We start from the raw sequence: 15,282 nt of genomic DNA on the forward strand, positions 1-15,282 counted from the left end.
ACAGACAGACAGACAGACAGACAGACAGACAGACAAACACGGACGGACACACACACAGACACACACACAGACACACACACACACACACACACACACACGGACGGACGGACGGACAAACAGACAGACAGACAGACAGACAGACAGACAGACAAACATTGCTAATAATAATAATAATAATAATTGGAAGGTAATAACCCTGTTATGAGCATGCAATGATCCCCAATACAATCAGAACAATCGGATATATGATATTTGGGGCAACTAAATCCAATATGGTGTCTTTGAATCTACATGCAGATGTTGATTTATAGATTTGTACTCAATGCTCTTTGTTAGTAGTATACTGGATGAATATGTAAAGGAACATGAGTTTTCGTCAGCGCAGCATATCCGAAGGGAAACGAAACCCGGAAATCACTTTGATTGCCAATAGTACATATACAGTTTATGCCTCGTTCGAACTGGCTGAAACACAGTACACAGGAGTGTATAACTGCCCTTTTATACCGCTTCCAAAACAGCCTAAAACACCGTACACAGTGTATAACTGCCCTTTCATGCCTCTCATGCTGAACGTTTAGTAACTTAAAACTCGAAGGGGTGTAACGATTTTACAACGTACAGATACCACAAGGTAAGGATGTAAGGCAGTTTTAAAATACTGTAAGCTAATTGTTAGGCTCTAGGCAGCAATGACTCCACAACTGGAAGAAGACGAATTACTTCAAGTACAATCAAGATAACCATGTTCACGCGTTACTAGGGGGATTATTACTTTTACAAAGAACATCAATCAAGTGGCACTATTGTTTGTTCAGTGTATACATGATTGATGAAACCTTATCAAAATATTTCAAGAACTAAACCTTATGTAGTGCTACACTATATGTTGTTGTCATTTCCACAGTGAAATACCGCTGTATAGAATTGTTTATTGTTATTGTTTTTTATTCCAGTCGCATTCGGAATATATTTTGATACACGATTGCAATCAACCGTTGATTAAATATCACTTCATTGCAGCTCGATTTATTTCCGTTTTAATTATAAAACGCATAATTAACTACTGTCAAAAACATAGCCGTTGGGGGGGGGGTCTCTTTCCAACGTCTATGTCACTACTTTCATTGGGGGACATTCAAACCTTTTTAACAGTGCAAAGTTTACAGCCAGTATATGTTAAAATTTTGCGATATCATTTACAGTGGTTTGTGGATCTAAAATCTAACGTTGAATAACAATTTTATTGTCGAATGAAATCATTATCACCGACATGAGTGTAGCCATCTTGGACAGGAACTGGTAGTGACGTCATTAAACTGAAAATTCTGACTAACACTAATACTATTATAAGGAAGAAAACATCATTATTGCGGATATGCGTGCAGTCATCTTGGTCAGGGATCGTTAGTGTATGTGGTGATCAAAGAAACTGCCAATTCTGACTAACACCGGAAAAGCTCTTTTCATGGTCACTGTTTCAGTTTCGGAAGCTAAGTAATAATACTTTACGAATCTTTGATAGTGTGTCAAACAAAATATATGAATAACAACAGTACTAATGTCGAATAATACACGTTATGGTTGTTTTCTCGATTAAAATCAGTTCTAAAAATAACATATTGTAGATCTTTGATCGTGTGTATACAGACAACAATTTCTTTACCATAATCAGGATAATGGTCATCAAGGCAAAACTTCAAAGAAGTGAGAGAACCCAATCCAGACTAAGTTACACACTGTGGTTTCAATCCTATGTTCTCGCATTATTGAATTGGTATCAAGCAGAAATAGTGGATAGTAATCTGCAACAAAGCATTTTTTTTAAATAACATCACATTTCTTTTTCAGGCGTTAATATTACAAGAATTATGAACATAATTTGTCGAAAGGGGTATTTTACATTTGGGATGTCCCTTATCATACTATTGATGTTGTACATTGTGGGTACCAATGGAAAAACTAAAACCACACTGACTGTACTCGGCTTTGTGCCGGTAGAAAGTCAGAGTTGGTCTTGTGGGGGAATTATTCCTGCGATTGAAATGGCACTTGATGACGTCAACAACAGATCTGATATACTACACGACTATAAGCTAATGTGGCAATGGGTTGATGATAAGGTAAGCCTTAGACATTCATTTGTCGTGTCAAATCTTTCTGTGTCAAATCTTCGTGGTCAGTCAGAATGTCGTTCGTATACGCTTAGGTGAAAACCCAGTACTGGAACATAGACTTTATTTATCAAAGCCCTGAGTTCGGCCTCACCCCAAAACCAGAGCCAGGAGTCGACTGATGCTCACAGCTCCGCAGTCAAAATCCAAGTCCCCTATCTGCAACGCTACGGTCATTACCATAATTAAATCACAATAATTCACGCATACGATACGAGCTTCCAAAGATAACAATAGGCATGCATAGTTAAGAATGTCATGGAAATTAAACAAAATTACATCTTCCTGTGTTTGGGTGCAGACATGACGCTGTTTATAGATGTCGCCAAACACAGTACAAATTCATGACAGTCGTACGAAAACAAACTATCAAAAGAACGGGGAAATTAAGAAAACATGACATTTTGAAAGTTGGAGTGGATAGCTGTATACGTACAGAATGCAAATTGCTACAATACACTATCAACCAAGAAAGTCTAGTCTATAGAGTTTCAGTTCACATATATTGAAAAGAACTATTTTCCTTACGATTAACATCAGCAAAATATAGACGCTAATAGCGCCCCCACACATGAAGTCTTACATTTTATCTCAACAAATAAACAGTCCTTTGTTTGTATATTTCTTCTTTCCTCCAACAGTGTAACCCAGGATATTCCAGCTATCTTCTATCTGAGCATGTACATAGGAAACCCCAGAAGATAGCAATACTTGGTGGTGGTTGTTCCATTGCTACTGCTCCAGTAGCTGCATTCTCACACTACTATAACCTGGTACAGGTAAGACAGTAACTATTTCAAATACTTCTACACTACAACAAATTCATAGTCGAATAGTGTGATATATGTATATACAACACATAGATATAATGTTAGGTGGTAACCTACTTATATCTTGACTTGGTATCCTTTGTTAAAGAATATTCATTGGAAACTTCAGGATTTAATTCATTTATCAGGACTGTTCTACTCATTACTTTTACACTACTACACACATACACACACACACACACACAGAGAGAGAGAGAGAGAGAGAGAGAGAGAGAGACACACACACACACACACACACACACACACACACACACACACACGACGGACAGAGACAAACAGACGGACAGCTTTTTCAATGTTTAAAACTATCAGGGTCTATAACTCCTACATTCCATGATCACTAAACGGACACTGCAGGTACTGCCAATAACATTTTGGAAATACAAAAATGTACCTCTCGCTGACAATTCCCTCCTCTTGTGATTATTGTGCAGATATCCTATGCGACTGGTTCTCCACAATTCTCAGACAAGTCTACGTATCCATTGTTCTCAAGAACACAAATATCAGAAGTATTGTCTAATAGAGTACGGCTGGCAATATTGGAATACTTTAACTGGAGAAGAGTAGCGATATTATACCAGTATGATAGATTCTTTGTTGAGGTAAAAATTTAGATTGACTTTGTTAGCAGCTGGTATATATCTTAGTGAGTCATTCGTTAACAGGCTGACTTTGTGAACAGCAACTCTTGTCCTCATAGAAATAACTATATCAACTATATTGTACTGTTTTACACTATATCGAGACAGTTCTACTGTAACTGTTTAGGGTCAATATTATACCAAGGGTTACCCGTACTTTACATATTATCAGAACCTTTAAGACAAGCCTCTAGACAAACTCGTTTCCCGACACCATTATTTTATTTATAAAAGTAATGCACAATAAAACATGGTAGTAAAATGCTAATTTCATGTCTCATTCATTTTAATGAACCTCATATTGTTTATACTTTTCTTTATATTGTTTAAAACTAACCATTTCGTGCGAAAGTAAAAAAATGACAAACACACTTTTCAAATCAAAGAATTTAATTAACATTGACATAAAACTATGCTATAAATGACATACTGTATGCTCTTATTTTCTGGTGCAAAGGTTGTTGGAAATTTCGTATCACTTCTACAAACGAAAGACATAGAAATTGTGTCATCTTTAGTGTTCAGCCGTAAAACCGTCCAACAACTCCAGTTGATAAAGGCAAGTGTAAAATGTGATATATATACATATATACATGCATAATCAGCATCCTGATTAGTATTCAGGGGACATAGGTCCGAATCCTACACGTATTACTTTTTTTTCCTCAGTTGCATAACATTTATACATTATCTGTGTGAGTTTCATCTTTATATAGTTATTTGATTTATACATATATATATATATATATATATATATACGTATTACTATAAAGTATATATATATATATATATATATATATATATATATATATATATATATATATATATATATATATATATATAACTAGCAGTGTGACAGTCTTTGGTGTTTCTTCGCAAATCCTATGTCATGAAATGACTCTAGCTCTCTATATATATATGCAACCTCGTCAAATGATAATATGTGCACTACCAGGTGGTCTTTGAAACGTTAATGCTGTTAACCCTCTTTGTTACATAAATAAATAACATAACACAAAGTTCTTCAGTATTGTGAAAAAAGTCCATCCACATTTTATTGCCTTTTTTCCTATATTCATCTTTAGGATGAAGATGGTCGTATACTATTTATAAATTCATACGAAGATCATGCAAGACCAATACTTTGCTATGTAAGTTGTCTTCTCACTTTTCTCTGGATAGTGACACGCTAAACATTTAGGAAAATATCCACTTCGTTCAGACTTTGTGGGATTACTATGCCCTCTGTTATATTGAAGAAAACGTATAAAAATAGGTGTACTAACATCTTTACATACATACATCCTTACATACATACATACATACATACATACATACATACATACATACATACACACACACGTATAACCATATATCACGCGCGGTTGGCGTTCTGTTTCATTACGTTCAGATATGTTCAGGTGTTAACCTAACATTTCTGTATCTCGCCGATATTTCGTTTGAAAAAGAATATTTATTCGAAACGTCGGATTTTACATCTATTTATACGGACTGATTTATAAGTTCCATATGCATTTCTTTACATACATACATACATACATACATACATACATACATACATACATACATACATACATACATACATACCTGTCTGTCGCCTAGCCTCCCTGTCATACATATTACATATATAATTTTGTGTGCACCTATATAACAAAGTGCGCTCTCTCTCTCTCTCTCTCTCTCTCTCTCTCTCTCTCTCTCTCTCTCTCTCTCTCTCTCTCTCTCTCTCTCTCTCTCTCTCTCTCTCTCTCTCTCTCTCTCTCTCTCTCTCTCTCTCTCTCTCTCTCCATCTAAAATTAGGAATAACCTGAACAGACACCACTGTATATCGATTGCTCATCATTTTCCCATTGCTGCATGTCTTGTTATCAGGCATATCATTTAGGTATGTATGGTGCCAAATATGCCTACATTATAGCAGGGTGGTATTCTACAAATTGGTGGATGAAGGAAGATGATGCAGTAAACTGTACACATGATGAAATGCGAACAGTATTGGAACATACAATAGAAATTGTACAAAATGCAAAAGATATGTCAAACCAAACGATAATCAACGGAGAGGTATGTATGTAGTTGCCTAAAGCCAAAACCTGTTGTTTTTTTCAGTTACTCTCCCAACATCATTCCTTTTTCTTGCGGACGTAGTATGTAGCTTTAGTGTGTATAAAAAGAATGCCCTTTTTATATTTTTTTATGTCTTTGTATCACAGCTACTGCGGAGAAAATGTTCCTCTAAATGTTTGGAAGTCATAAGTTTAAATATACTTTATTACCCACTTACTGAAACACGATGTTTTGTGAAATAATTCGGGCATGTGTACTCCGTTGGTATAGACAAGTTCTTGGATATCTTCTTTGTACATTTGCATGTTCACTTTCGAGTGTCGTTTGCTGTTGTGAATATTTAAGCACGTAGTTATGTGTTTCTTAATTTTAATAAAAAGTCAGCTTAATTGTAACAAAATGATCATGAATCATTTCAGGGCAGCTATCTCATTTTCTCCGTGATAATCATTGTCTGACGTGTCTTATGGTTGACCGTAATAAATAGTAACAGTTTTGCAATAAGTTGGTTGCGTTTACAAAGTCTTTTGCCAATTGAATAGCCCTAAATGTGTTTTCCGTAGCCAACTGCGGCCAATCGGAAATAAAACATACTTGTAGACTTCAGGCTTTGATCACGTCGCTTATTAGAAGGGGGTGCCACTCCAGGAAAAAAAGGTATTTTCATACACTTTCGGTTGTGAAGAGTCATTTCATGATTTCACCTCACAGAAGTTGTTTGATTGCCAGGAAACACCAAATTGAGACTCTTTTTCGTCCCTTTTATTCTAGCAGATATATATATTGTTGCATCTTGGGTCATAAGTGTTCATTACCTTCAGAAAAATAGTCATGAATATGCATTGTTCATCTAATATACGGTATGCTAGAACAATAGGGGTGAAAACATAATTTACATGTGATGTGAAATCATGTCAAGCCTCGCCTGAATCCAAAGTTTATGAAAATAACTTCATTTCCTGGAGTGGTGGTCCACTTTAAATATTTTTTGTCCATAACGCAAATACCTGATCCGAACAATTCATTTTCAATATCAGGAATTATAATAACTTATATAAATACAAATATATGCAAATCAACGTTTTGAAGAAAAGCATGTCTATATAACACAAATGTCTCTTTTCAGACCTTTGACCAATACGACAGACGGTATATATCGGTACTGCAACGTTCCCAAAATAAACGCTTTGGGTATCACTTTTGGCATGGTTTTGGCTATGATGCTGTTTGGGCTCTTGCACTGGCATTGAATACCAGTATTGAGAGGCTTTCTAATAATGTAAGAGTTTATAAGTTTCTGTCTGCATGGGCTTTCTTTAACACTGATATGATATCTGTTTCATTTACATTCTGCAGTGTCTGTTTATGATCAGAGGCGAGATCAATAGTTCAAAGCAGGACAAAAGAACATTATTCTCTTAGTTTGGGTGTGGGGTTTGTGTGGGTTACTACATACTGATTTGAAATTGTGCTGTCTGAAACAACTTTTAGTTTGGACACTTAAGTTAGAAGGGGGGGGGGGGAGGTCTGAGGCCTAACAAAAAGAATTTGTTATATCTTTTTTATCCTACATTGAAATATTGATCTCGCCCCTTATTTCTTCTAAAAAAAGAAATATTGGCTGTTCTCTTCACATGGTTTGGTCCTCAAAACGACAGATGGCTGGGTGTTACAATTGCATAAACAAGGTCCATAATTTTGCGCAAATAAAGTTACAAAGTCAATATATATAATTACTGATATGTAGTTTTCTTGGTTACATTTTCATAGATAGTGATCACGAACTCTTCAAACAAGACACGTCCAGCAGTACTACAAGATTTTACGTACGGAAGGAAAGATATGGCAAATATTATACTTGACGCTCTCCGTAACACATCATTCCATGGAGTATCGGTAAGTACGATACATAATTATAAACTATAGCAAAATCGGCTATTGTTATCACCATGTGCCAGTCAGTGCATATGTTGGAGAAGAGATCAAGCATTGTCGGGACATATGGTCAAACGCAATCTCACATAACGAGTTACTTAGCCAAGGTAATATGGAAAATAGCTTAAAATTATATGGTAAATACATTGAGGGATATGGTAGTTGACTATTATGGTGATATGGGAAATGGCCAGATGGTATGCAGAATGACCCCAGGGTTATATTGTAAATGGCTGGGTGATATAAAGATTGACCTTCATGGTGATATGGTAAATGGCTGGGTATTATGATGATTGTCCTTCACGGTGATACGGTAAATGGTCGGGTTATATGACAATTCGCTAGATAACGTCATATTACAAAAATTTACATCAAGTGAAAAATAAAAAAGTTACTATTGAAGGCAGCAAGAACACAGAACGATAGTAAAGTTGCTTCTTCTGTTCACAGGGTTATGTTCAGTTTGACAGCCAAGGAGACTCTAGAATGGGAAGTTTTGAACTTCGTCAGATTAGAGGTAAAAAAATTATATTGATGTGACTAAATTACACTTTCATCATATTGAGTGAGTCAACCCACAGGTTTATAATTCGACTCAACTATAAGAAATATTAAAACTGAATACTGCCTGTCAAATAGTTTGATCACGCTGTACTCTCCTTATAATAATCATAATCGCTACAAAGTTTACCAGAAATCGCATGGTGTCCAGAAGAAGACTTTTTTATGAATAAACTATTAACAGAAGTAGCAAATGACCTTGGACAATTTATGTGAAATACTCTTGTGAATGATCAGTTCATGGTCCTAAATAAAAACAATAATAGTGTTTTTCAGGTGGACGATCTGTCTCCCTTGGTGTGGCTGATTCCGAAGGCATTATCACACTTACTCATGCATTCAGGTGGCAAGGTGAGAATTGAACTATCGTATAATCCAGTCATGTGGCGATTTGGACCTTTCCCTTACGCCTGGAATTTCGCTATAAAGGTGGAATATTCAAACCTAGATCACGATTTCCCACAGCGACAGTTGGTTGTAATCACGTGATGACACTGTTGATGACATCTTATAGCGGGAATAATTAAAACCCCATGTGCTGTTTTCTGACTGAAGCTCCATTAAAGGGAAAGATCCTTAGCGAAATAGCAGACATTAGAGAAAGGCAAGTGCTGCATAACTTGATTCTAGGTGAGACCTGAACTACAAAGTGCCAATAGTGCTTTGACACATACAATTTATGATTTTAAAAAAATCCTAACAATTACAAAAATAAACTGTCTCCAATAAAAATGGCATTCTTTGAATGGCGACTTTACACATACATAATTAAATAGTTTACATTTAGAATATATCTAACTTTACTATAGAAATCATACTTAAAGCTTAATGTTTGTTTATAGGTAACCTACCACCATTGGACAAAGAACAAATAGAATACAAGACTCTTTACGTACACGATGGACTACTTATCTCAGCTACAGTGTTTGCATCGTTTGGAATCTTACTTGATATCTTCTTTCTCTGCCTCAACATCATCAAACGAAACCATGGGTATGTTTGAAACTGTAGTCACCAGCAATTACCATATACCATTATAGTTTTGAAACAACGATAGGTGACAAAAATACAATAAATACATAAGGGTGCATTAAAGGAGAAGAAAACATGGTTTGTATTCTAGCTACATTTCTTTGTGTGTAATGAAATGCATCTATACAAATCGATATCAGGCTCGCCGATGAGCAATTTTAGGACCGGAAAACAACGATAACACATATCCATGTGTGTTGTCTGTTTTCAAGGTACACCGTGTGTTTGTCTGTCTGTCTGTTGCCTGTGTGTGTATGTGTGAGTGATTGAGTGTATGTATGTATGTACATTTGTATGTATGTATGTATGTATGTATGTATGTATGTATGTATGTATGTATGTATGTATTTGAAACAAATGTCCTAAAGCTTCACAATACTGTGTCATATCTTTAAAATTTATCATCACTATAACGTTTATCAAATGTTTTACCTGCAATATTCCGTAGATTCATCAAGTTATCTTCTCCAAGGATGAATACCATTGCTTTATTTGGTGCTTTGTTGGTGTATGGATCAATCATTCCACTTGGTTTAATGAACTCTCGTTACTTACACACAGACAACCAACGTACAACGGCCTGCCTGGTAAGATGAAAATTGTCGAATATAGATACAGTTTTACCTGATAATTGTTTGAGATGATTTAGAATGGTCTCTGACATGTACCAGATGCACAGCATGGTTGATGGAAATCAGTAAACGTAATCGCGTTTCAATTATAGCTAAAATAATGTAGGCTTGGTATTTCACTCATGGGACATTACGTTTTTGACACAAAAGATAGACATATTTCAACTCTAGACTAACGATCTCAGACACAATTAACACAGCAGGATACTTTGCCCAATCACATTGAACACTGATAAGCATTGTGATTCTTTCACAGTGCAGTAAAAGCAGGCTTCTAATGAAAACATTACACATGGACTTGATGATTTTAATGGCTGCAATTGTTTATTTTCTAACTGATAATCAACATTTCAACTCGACTACTTCTACATCTCCACTGTGCATGGCACCTAGTATGTAATTGTTTCTTTTGCATAAGACGTTGTCTAAGGGTGTGAAATAAGCATGTTGCATGACACCAAGCCTACATTAGCTGTACAAGGGTGAAGGTCAGAATAAATGGGTATTTCATACAGTTTTATAAACGAAATTTGGAGATCCACCGTCTTGTTTTCAGGGAAGTCGATAAGCTTCTATAATTCAACAGAATAACACAGTTATTGTATTCGGTGTCCATTTTGGATATTTAAATACATTGCTTTATTAAGACATCATTTTGACCATTTTATTTTCATGTAAATGTCCGGAAGAATGCAAGCTTCAAATTTCAATTAATTTGGTAAACACATTTACTAGAATAAGGTGCGAATATCCTACAAAGGTTATTGATGAAGCTTGAGATGTTTTATTGTCATTTGCATAATTTGTCACTTTTTGTTATTGGGCAATATCTAAGACCGCAACCAAGTGTACTATAAAAAGCATGGTGACGTATTTTATATCGTTAATGGCCTTGTTAACTGAAATGTTAATAAGGTATTTGCATAATTAATGGCATTAAAGAACTTTGGGGCAGTATGCCACGTATGGTAGCTGAGAGTCACGCGTTGTGAAACTACGTATAGGAGGAATAATCGAACGACTTGCTGTTTATCCTTAGAGAAGGATTTCAGTTTACATCTGGTACTTTACGTTCTTACAAGTAAAGAGTCGTGCTAATATTTGGTAAACTAAGACTGTTAATTTTTCTTTGTAGGTTGGTAAATGGTTTCTAACGGTTGGGTTTACGCTAGGATTTGGACCAATGTTTGCAAAGACTTGGCGTATCCATAGGATTTTTATCAAAACAAGAATTCAAAGAGGGGTAAGTCATTACATTATTGTACATGAACACCTTTCGTCAATAAGTGAATTTATACATTATCAGATCAAAAGGTAACTTCAAGGTGACAATGTTCATGCGACTTAGAAGTCTTATCTGGAATTTACTCTGACCATTGAGACAATCTGTGACTGAAAATGTTATGCCTAATAGAATTCCTATTGCCTGACCGTATTCCGGCACTAGCTGTCATATTGCCCCTCCTGTTTATGTTTAATTGGAAATAGTTGCACCATAACAGCCATCGTGGTAATAGACGTCTACTAGCGCCCTCATAGCCACGTAATTGGTGTATTATATTACGTCACTTATTTCATATTTTTGCAGCCAATGCACGAGAAGCATCTGATGATGTTTGTCCTCATTTTATTGTTGGCTGATATTGTTGTCCTATCCACTTGGCAACTTGTTGACAATTGTGAAATACATCTGATCAAGGTATCTACTGAGGTAAGTGAAACTTCACACAAAGAATATATAGGAGTCAATATTTACACTCACTCACTAGACACCCCCCCCCACACACACACACATACATGTATTATTATACATATGTTATAATTATGTGCACGCTCTGTGTTAGTAATTTTGATATCGTTTTAATAGGAATTTATATATATATATATATATATATATATATATATATATATATATATATATATATATATATATATATATATATATTTGTGTGTGTGTGTGTGAGTGTCTGTGTGTCTGTGTGTGTCTGTGTCTGTGTCTGTGTGAGTGCTTGTCTTTGTGTAATTGTGTCAATTAATGTGTATGTTTTGTATCGCCAGGTGATAGATGGGTCGATTAAGCGAATTTTGGAAGTCCACTCGTGTACCTCTGATCATTTCTGGTGGTGGTGCGGTGCTATATACGGACAGAAAGGACTACTACTGATATTTGGTTGCTATCTTGCGCATGAAACAAGAAATATACAAGTAGAAGGTTTAAATGATTCTAGGTATTGACAATAATGGATTCAATACCAGGTTCTCGTGTTAGTGTTAATCTCTCAGTGGAGCAAGAAAATTATATAATATTGGACAAATACTCCCCCCCCCCAAAAAAAAAAAAAAAAAAAAAAAAAAATATCCGTACGACAGTTGCAAGGTCAGTACAGCTTAGTAGTGCATACACCATGTAAGTTAAGCTTGTTACATATTGTCAATAAGTATGCTGTAAGTCGGCTCCAAGTATGCAATCCAAGGCTGGAGTATGCAATAAACAGCAAGATTGCACAGTTCACGCCTTCAGAGAGCAAGGAAAGACTGGAATTTGTGCTGTGCAAGCTTACAGAGAGCATTCAAAAGCCTGAATTTCTGCTAGCCGGCAGAAATTGGCATATTGGGTAATCTATGGCATAAGGTAGGGGAGATTTTGTATCGGGTAAAAATGTGTTCTTAGATCATATTCAAAGTTAGGATATAAAAATAGTGATATGTGTTATTGTTTTAACCCATCTCAAAAACCATCAATTATACAACACTTGCAGCAGTTATGTAGAGACACCTATGATCAGAACATCGTTTTATCAGTCGAGATAAGAATATGACATCAATCTGCATCAGAGGCACCTGTTGTTGTTTTGTAGCACGTCGGTTTGATAGTGTTATGAGGAGAAGACTTTCTGGCACCTTCAAAGTCAGTTTTAATTGTCTATAACTGATAAAACGACTTTCTAATCAGAGACATAGTCTCAACGACGTCTACAATCAATGTATTATTAGTAATACATTTTCTTTGTTGATATTTACAGACAAATTGGTATATCTATCTATAACATCATGATGGCCAGCTTAGTAATCATAATCCTAAACTTGGCACTTCATGATATGCCAACTCTAAGCTACCTGTTTACAAGTCTACCAATATTTCTATGCACCACTATCACCTTATGCATGATGTTTATTAAAAAGGTAAGGTATTCGAAAGACTTTTAGATCAATGTTTTCTGACATAATTTGTTTTCATTCACACTGGTGAAAATATTAAAATGCGCGCAGTGGTCGTCTGATACTCCTGTCTCGATCTCTTTGTCTCCTGTGAGTCACCGTATAAGATCTTATACTCATACCAAGTTAACGTTGTGATCGATATGTTGAATTCAACATGAATCATTTGTATGAAGGTAGAGTTTGAGGAATCATACAAATCTCTGCTCAAAACAAAAATAAATATTTGGGCTTTTCTATAGTAATTACTAGCTTAGTTTTCATACCGGTACGACCCCAAGATATGTATGAGTGAATCGGACAGTCACTGCATTTTAAGTTCACACAGACGATGAAACGATTTGATTTTCCCATTTAGTGTAATCATAAGAGAAAATACTATATCATCTTTATACAAAATGAAAATCAGCGAGGACGACATGAAATGAAGGGTGGTGAAAGTGCCATAAGGACCTAACTACCAAAATGCTATTTTGATATTCTGATATTTGGTTGTTTTCTTGCACACGAAACAAGACATATACATTACGTCATAAATGTTTCAATGATTCAAGGTATTAACAATTACAAGTCTTAAAGACCAGGTCAAAGGTTAAAGGCGTATTTTCGATACTAGGCCCTTATGACGTAGGGTCAAATTTAAATAATCATATTCCCAATTGTCTGTCTTTACCCAGGGTAACTATTGTCAGATCGTAGATGAAACAGTAAAGTATCGGATAATGTTGGAACTTTTAAGATGACATTTTTTGAAAACACAAAATCAGACAATTCTTTAGATCCTGATGACTCTGAACCAACTTTAATTTATGTTTTTTCCCTAGATATCGTTCAGAATAAAGGTTAGCCTTTTGTGAGAGTCATAAATCGCATGTAAACAAAGTTAACATAGTGCAAACTATGAACATTTCGAGCCACTTCTGGAATTTTCCTACCACTTTTTCAAGGGAGGTTATTTATATTAAAATTGTTACAAGTGAAGGAGCCCCTTCACATTTTTATATTATTTCCTCTCTGCTTTGTTGTTTACTTAATCGACTTTATGTTCCCCCAGGTCATAGCTGTCTGGCGGGACCCATCGGGTAAACGATTCCATACCAGGCGGACAAGTGATGGCTTATCAACACCACAAAGTCTAGAAGACAAGCGGAAGAAGAGTGATTCTTGTGATTCAAAAGTTTAGACGGTTAAGAATTTAACGTTGTTCTTCAATAGTTGTCTGGGGTTAGCGGAAGCAAATACGAGTGGCCTATAAGGTGCCACGCATTGAGCAAAACAATGGTTCTAGAATGTGGCGCATTTTTAGTAAGATGAGATGAGATGATATGAGATGAGATGAGATCACATCGCATCACATCACATCACATCACATCACACCACATCACATCACATCACATCACATCACATCCGACCAGATCAGATCAGAGTACAAATTGATTTCAAATTAATAAAACAATTAATCAGAATTTAGCAGAGCCAGTATGAATATGGTAATTTCACATTCAAAACACATTCTTGAGTTTCGAAGTACATTAATATGTCATTATGCCTTGGCTTGGTGTAGATAACTATACTTACACCAAGGCAGGTCTCTGGGCTTTTCTAGGTCGTGAACATAAATAGGTAATCGAGAACTGTACCATTGAGTAGTAATTTAAAGCTTTTGTAAATTACATGTAATTCAGTAGTGTTAAAATTCACATCATGAAAACTTGAATAAAAAACTAGATCTCTAAATAATATAATGTTTGCTATTTGTTTACAAAGTTGTAACAGAATAAGTGTCATTTTGTATATACCAATGAACTAACATTTAGATAAATGTCGCCTCCATGAGGCGAGAAGAGAATATGGTATGTGTAAAAACGAGGTGGGGAGGAGTTTTCTAGCATGTAGACTGCTGGAAGTTACGTTGTGTCGTCTAGCCATTACTGGTCTTCTCTGATAGGAAGAGAAAACAAAACAAAATGATTGAATCGTTTCATGTACACTTTAATATAAAGTGTCCCGAGAAGAATATTCAGTGTACGTTTAAAGAGTAGAACTTAACACGAACTTATTTTTTAACCAAAAATGGTAAATGCACAAACAAAACCATTCCCAGCAGTATGACAATATCAACTGTCCATGTCAACTTCCTAAAAGCTTCCAGCAGATCTTTGCGAAC

The 15,282-nt window shown here is 35.6% G+C and overlaps 1 protein-coding gene across 2 annotated transcripts; it reads left to right on the forward strand.

The window, feature by feature from the left end:
* Positions 1-412: 412 nt before the first annotated feature.
* Positions 413-14,811, forward strand: LOC144445596 (gamma-aminobutyric acid type B receptor subunit 2-like). Of its 2 annotated transcripts, none has more exons than XM_078135205.1 (18): positions 413-634; positions 1,852-2,123; positions 2,816-2,953; positions 3,439-3,609; positions 4,106-4,207; positions 4,734-4,799; positions 5,542-5,733; positions 6,863-7,015; positions 7,507-7,632; positions 8,122-8,188; positions 8,509-8,583; positions 9,075-9,225; positions 9,713-9,851; positions 11,032-11,139; positions 11,485-11,607; positions 11,955-12,124; positions 12,920-13,079; positions 14,170-14,811. In XM_078135205.1, exons 2-18 carry the CDS (start codon positions 1,872-1,874, stop codon positions 14,296-14,298), a joined length of 2,322 nt encoding a protein of 773 aa, XP_077991331.1. In that variant the 5' UTR covers positions 413-634; positions 1,852-1,871; the 3' UTR covers positions 14,299-14,811. The 2 variants fall into 2 exon arrangements, with proteins under 2 accessions (XP_077991331.1, XP_077991332.1); XM_078135206.1 differs by having other exon boundaries at positions 12,920-13,084; positions 14,170-14,294.
* The last annotated feature ends 471 nt before the right edge of the window (positions 14,812-15,282 follow it).

This window comes from Glandiceps talaboti, chromosome 14 (assembly GCF_964340395.1).
Source record: "Glandiceps talaboti chromosome 14, keGlaTala1.1, whole genome shotgun sequence".
In the NCBI taxonomy this organism is placed as follows: Eukaryota; Metazoa; Hemichordata; class Enteropneusta; family Spengelidae; genus Glandiceps; species Glandiceps talaboti.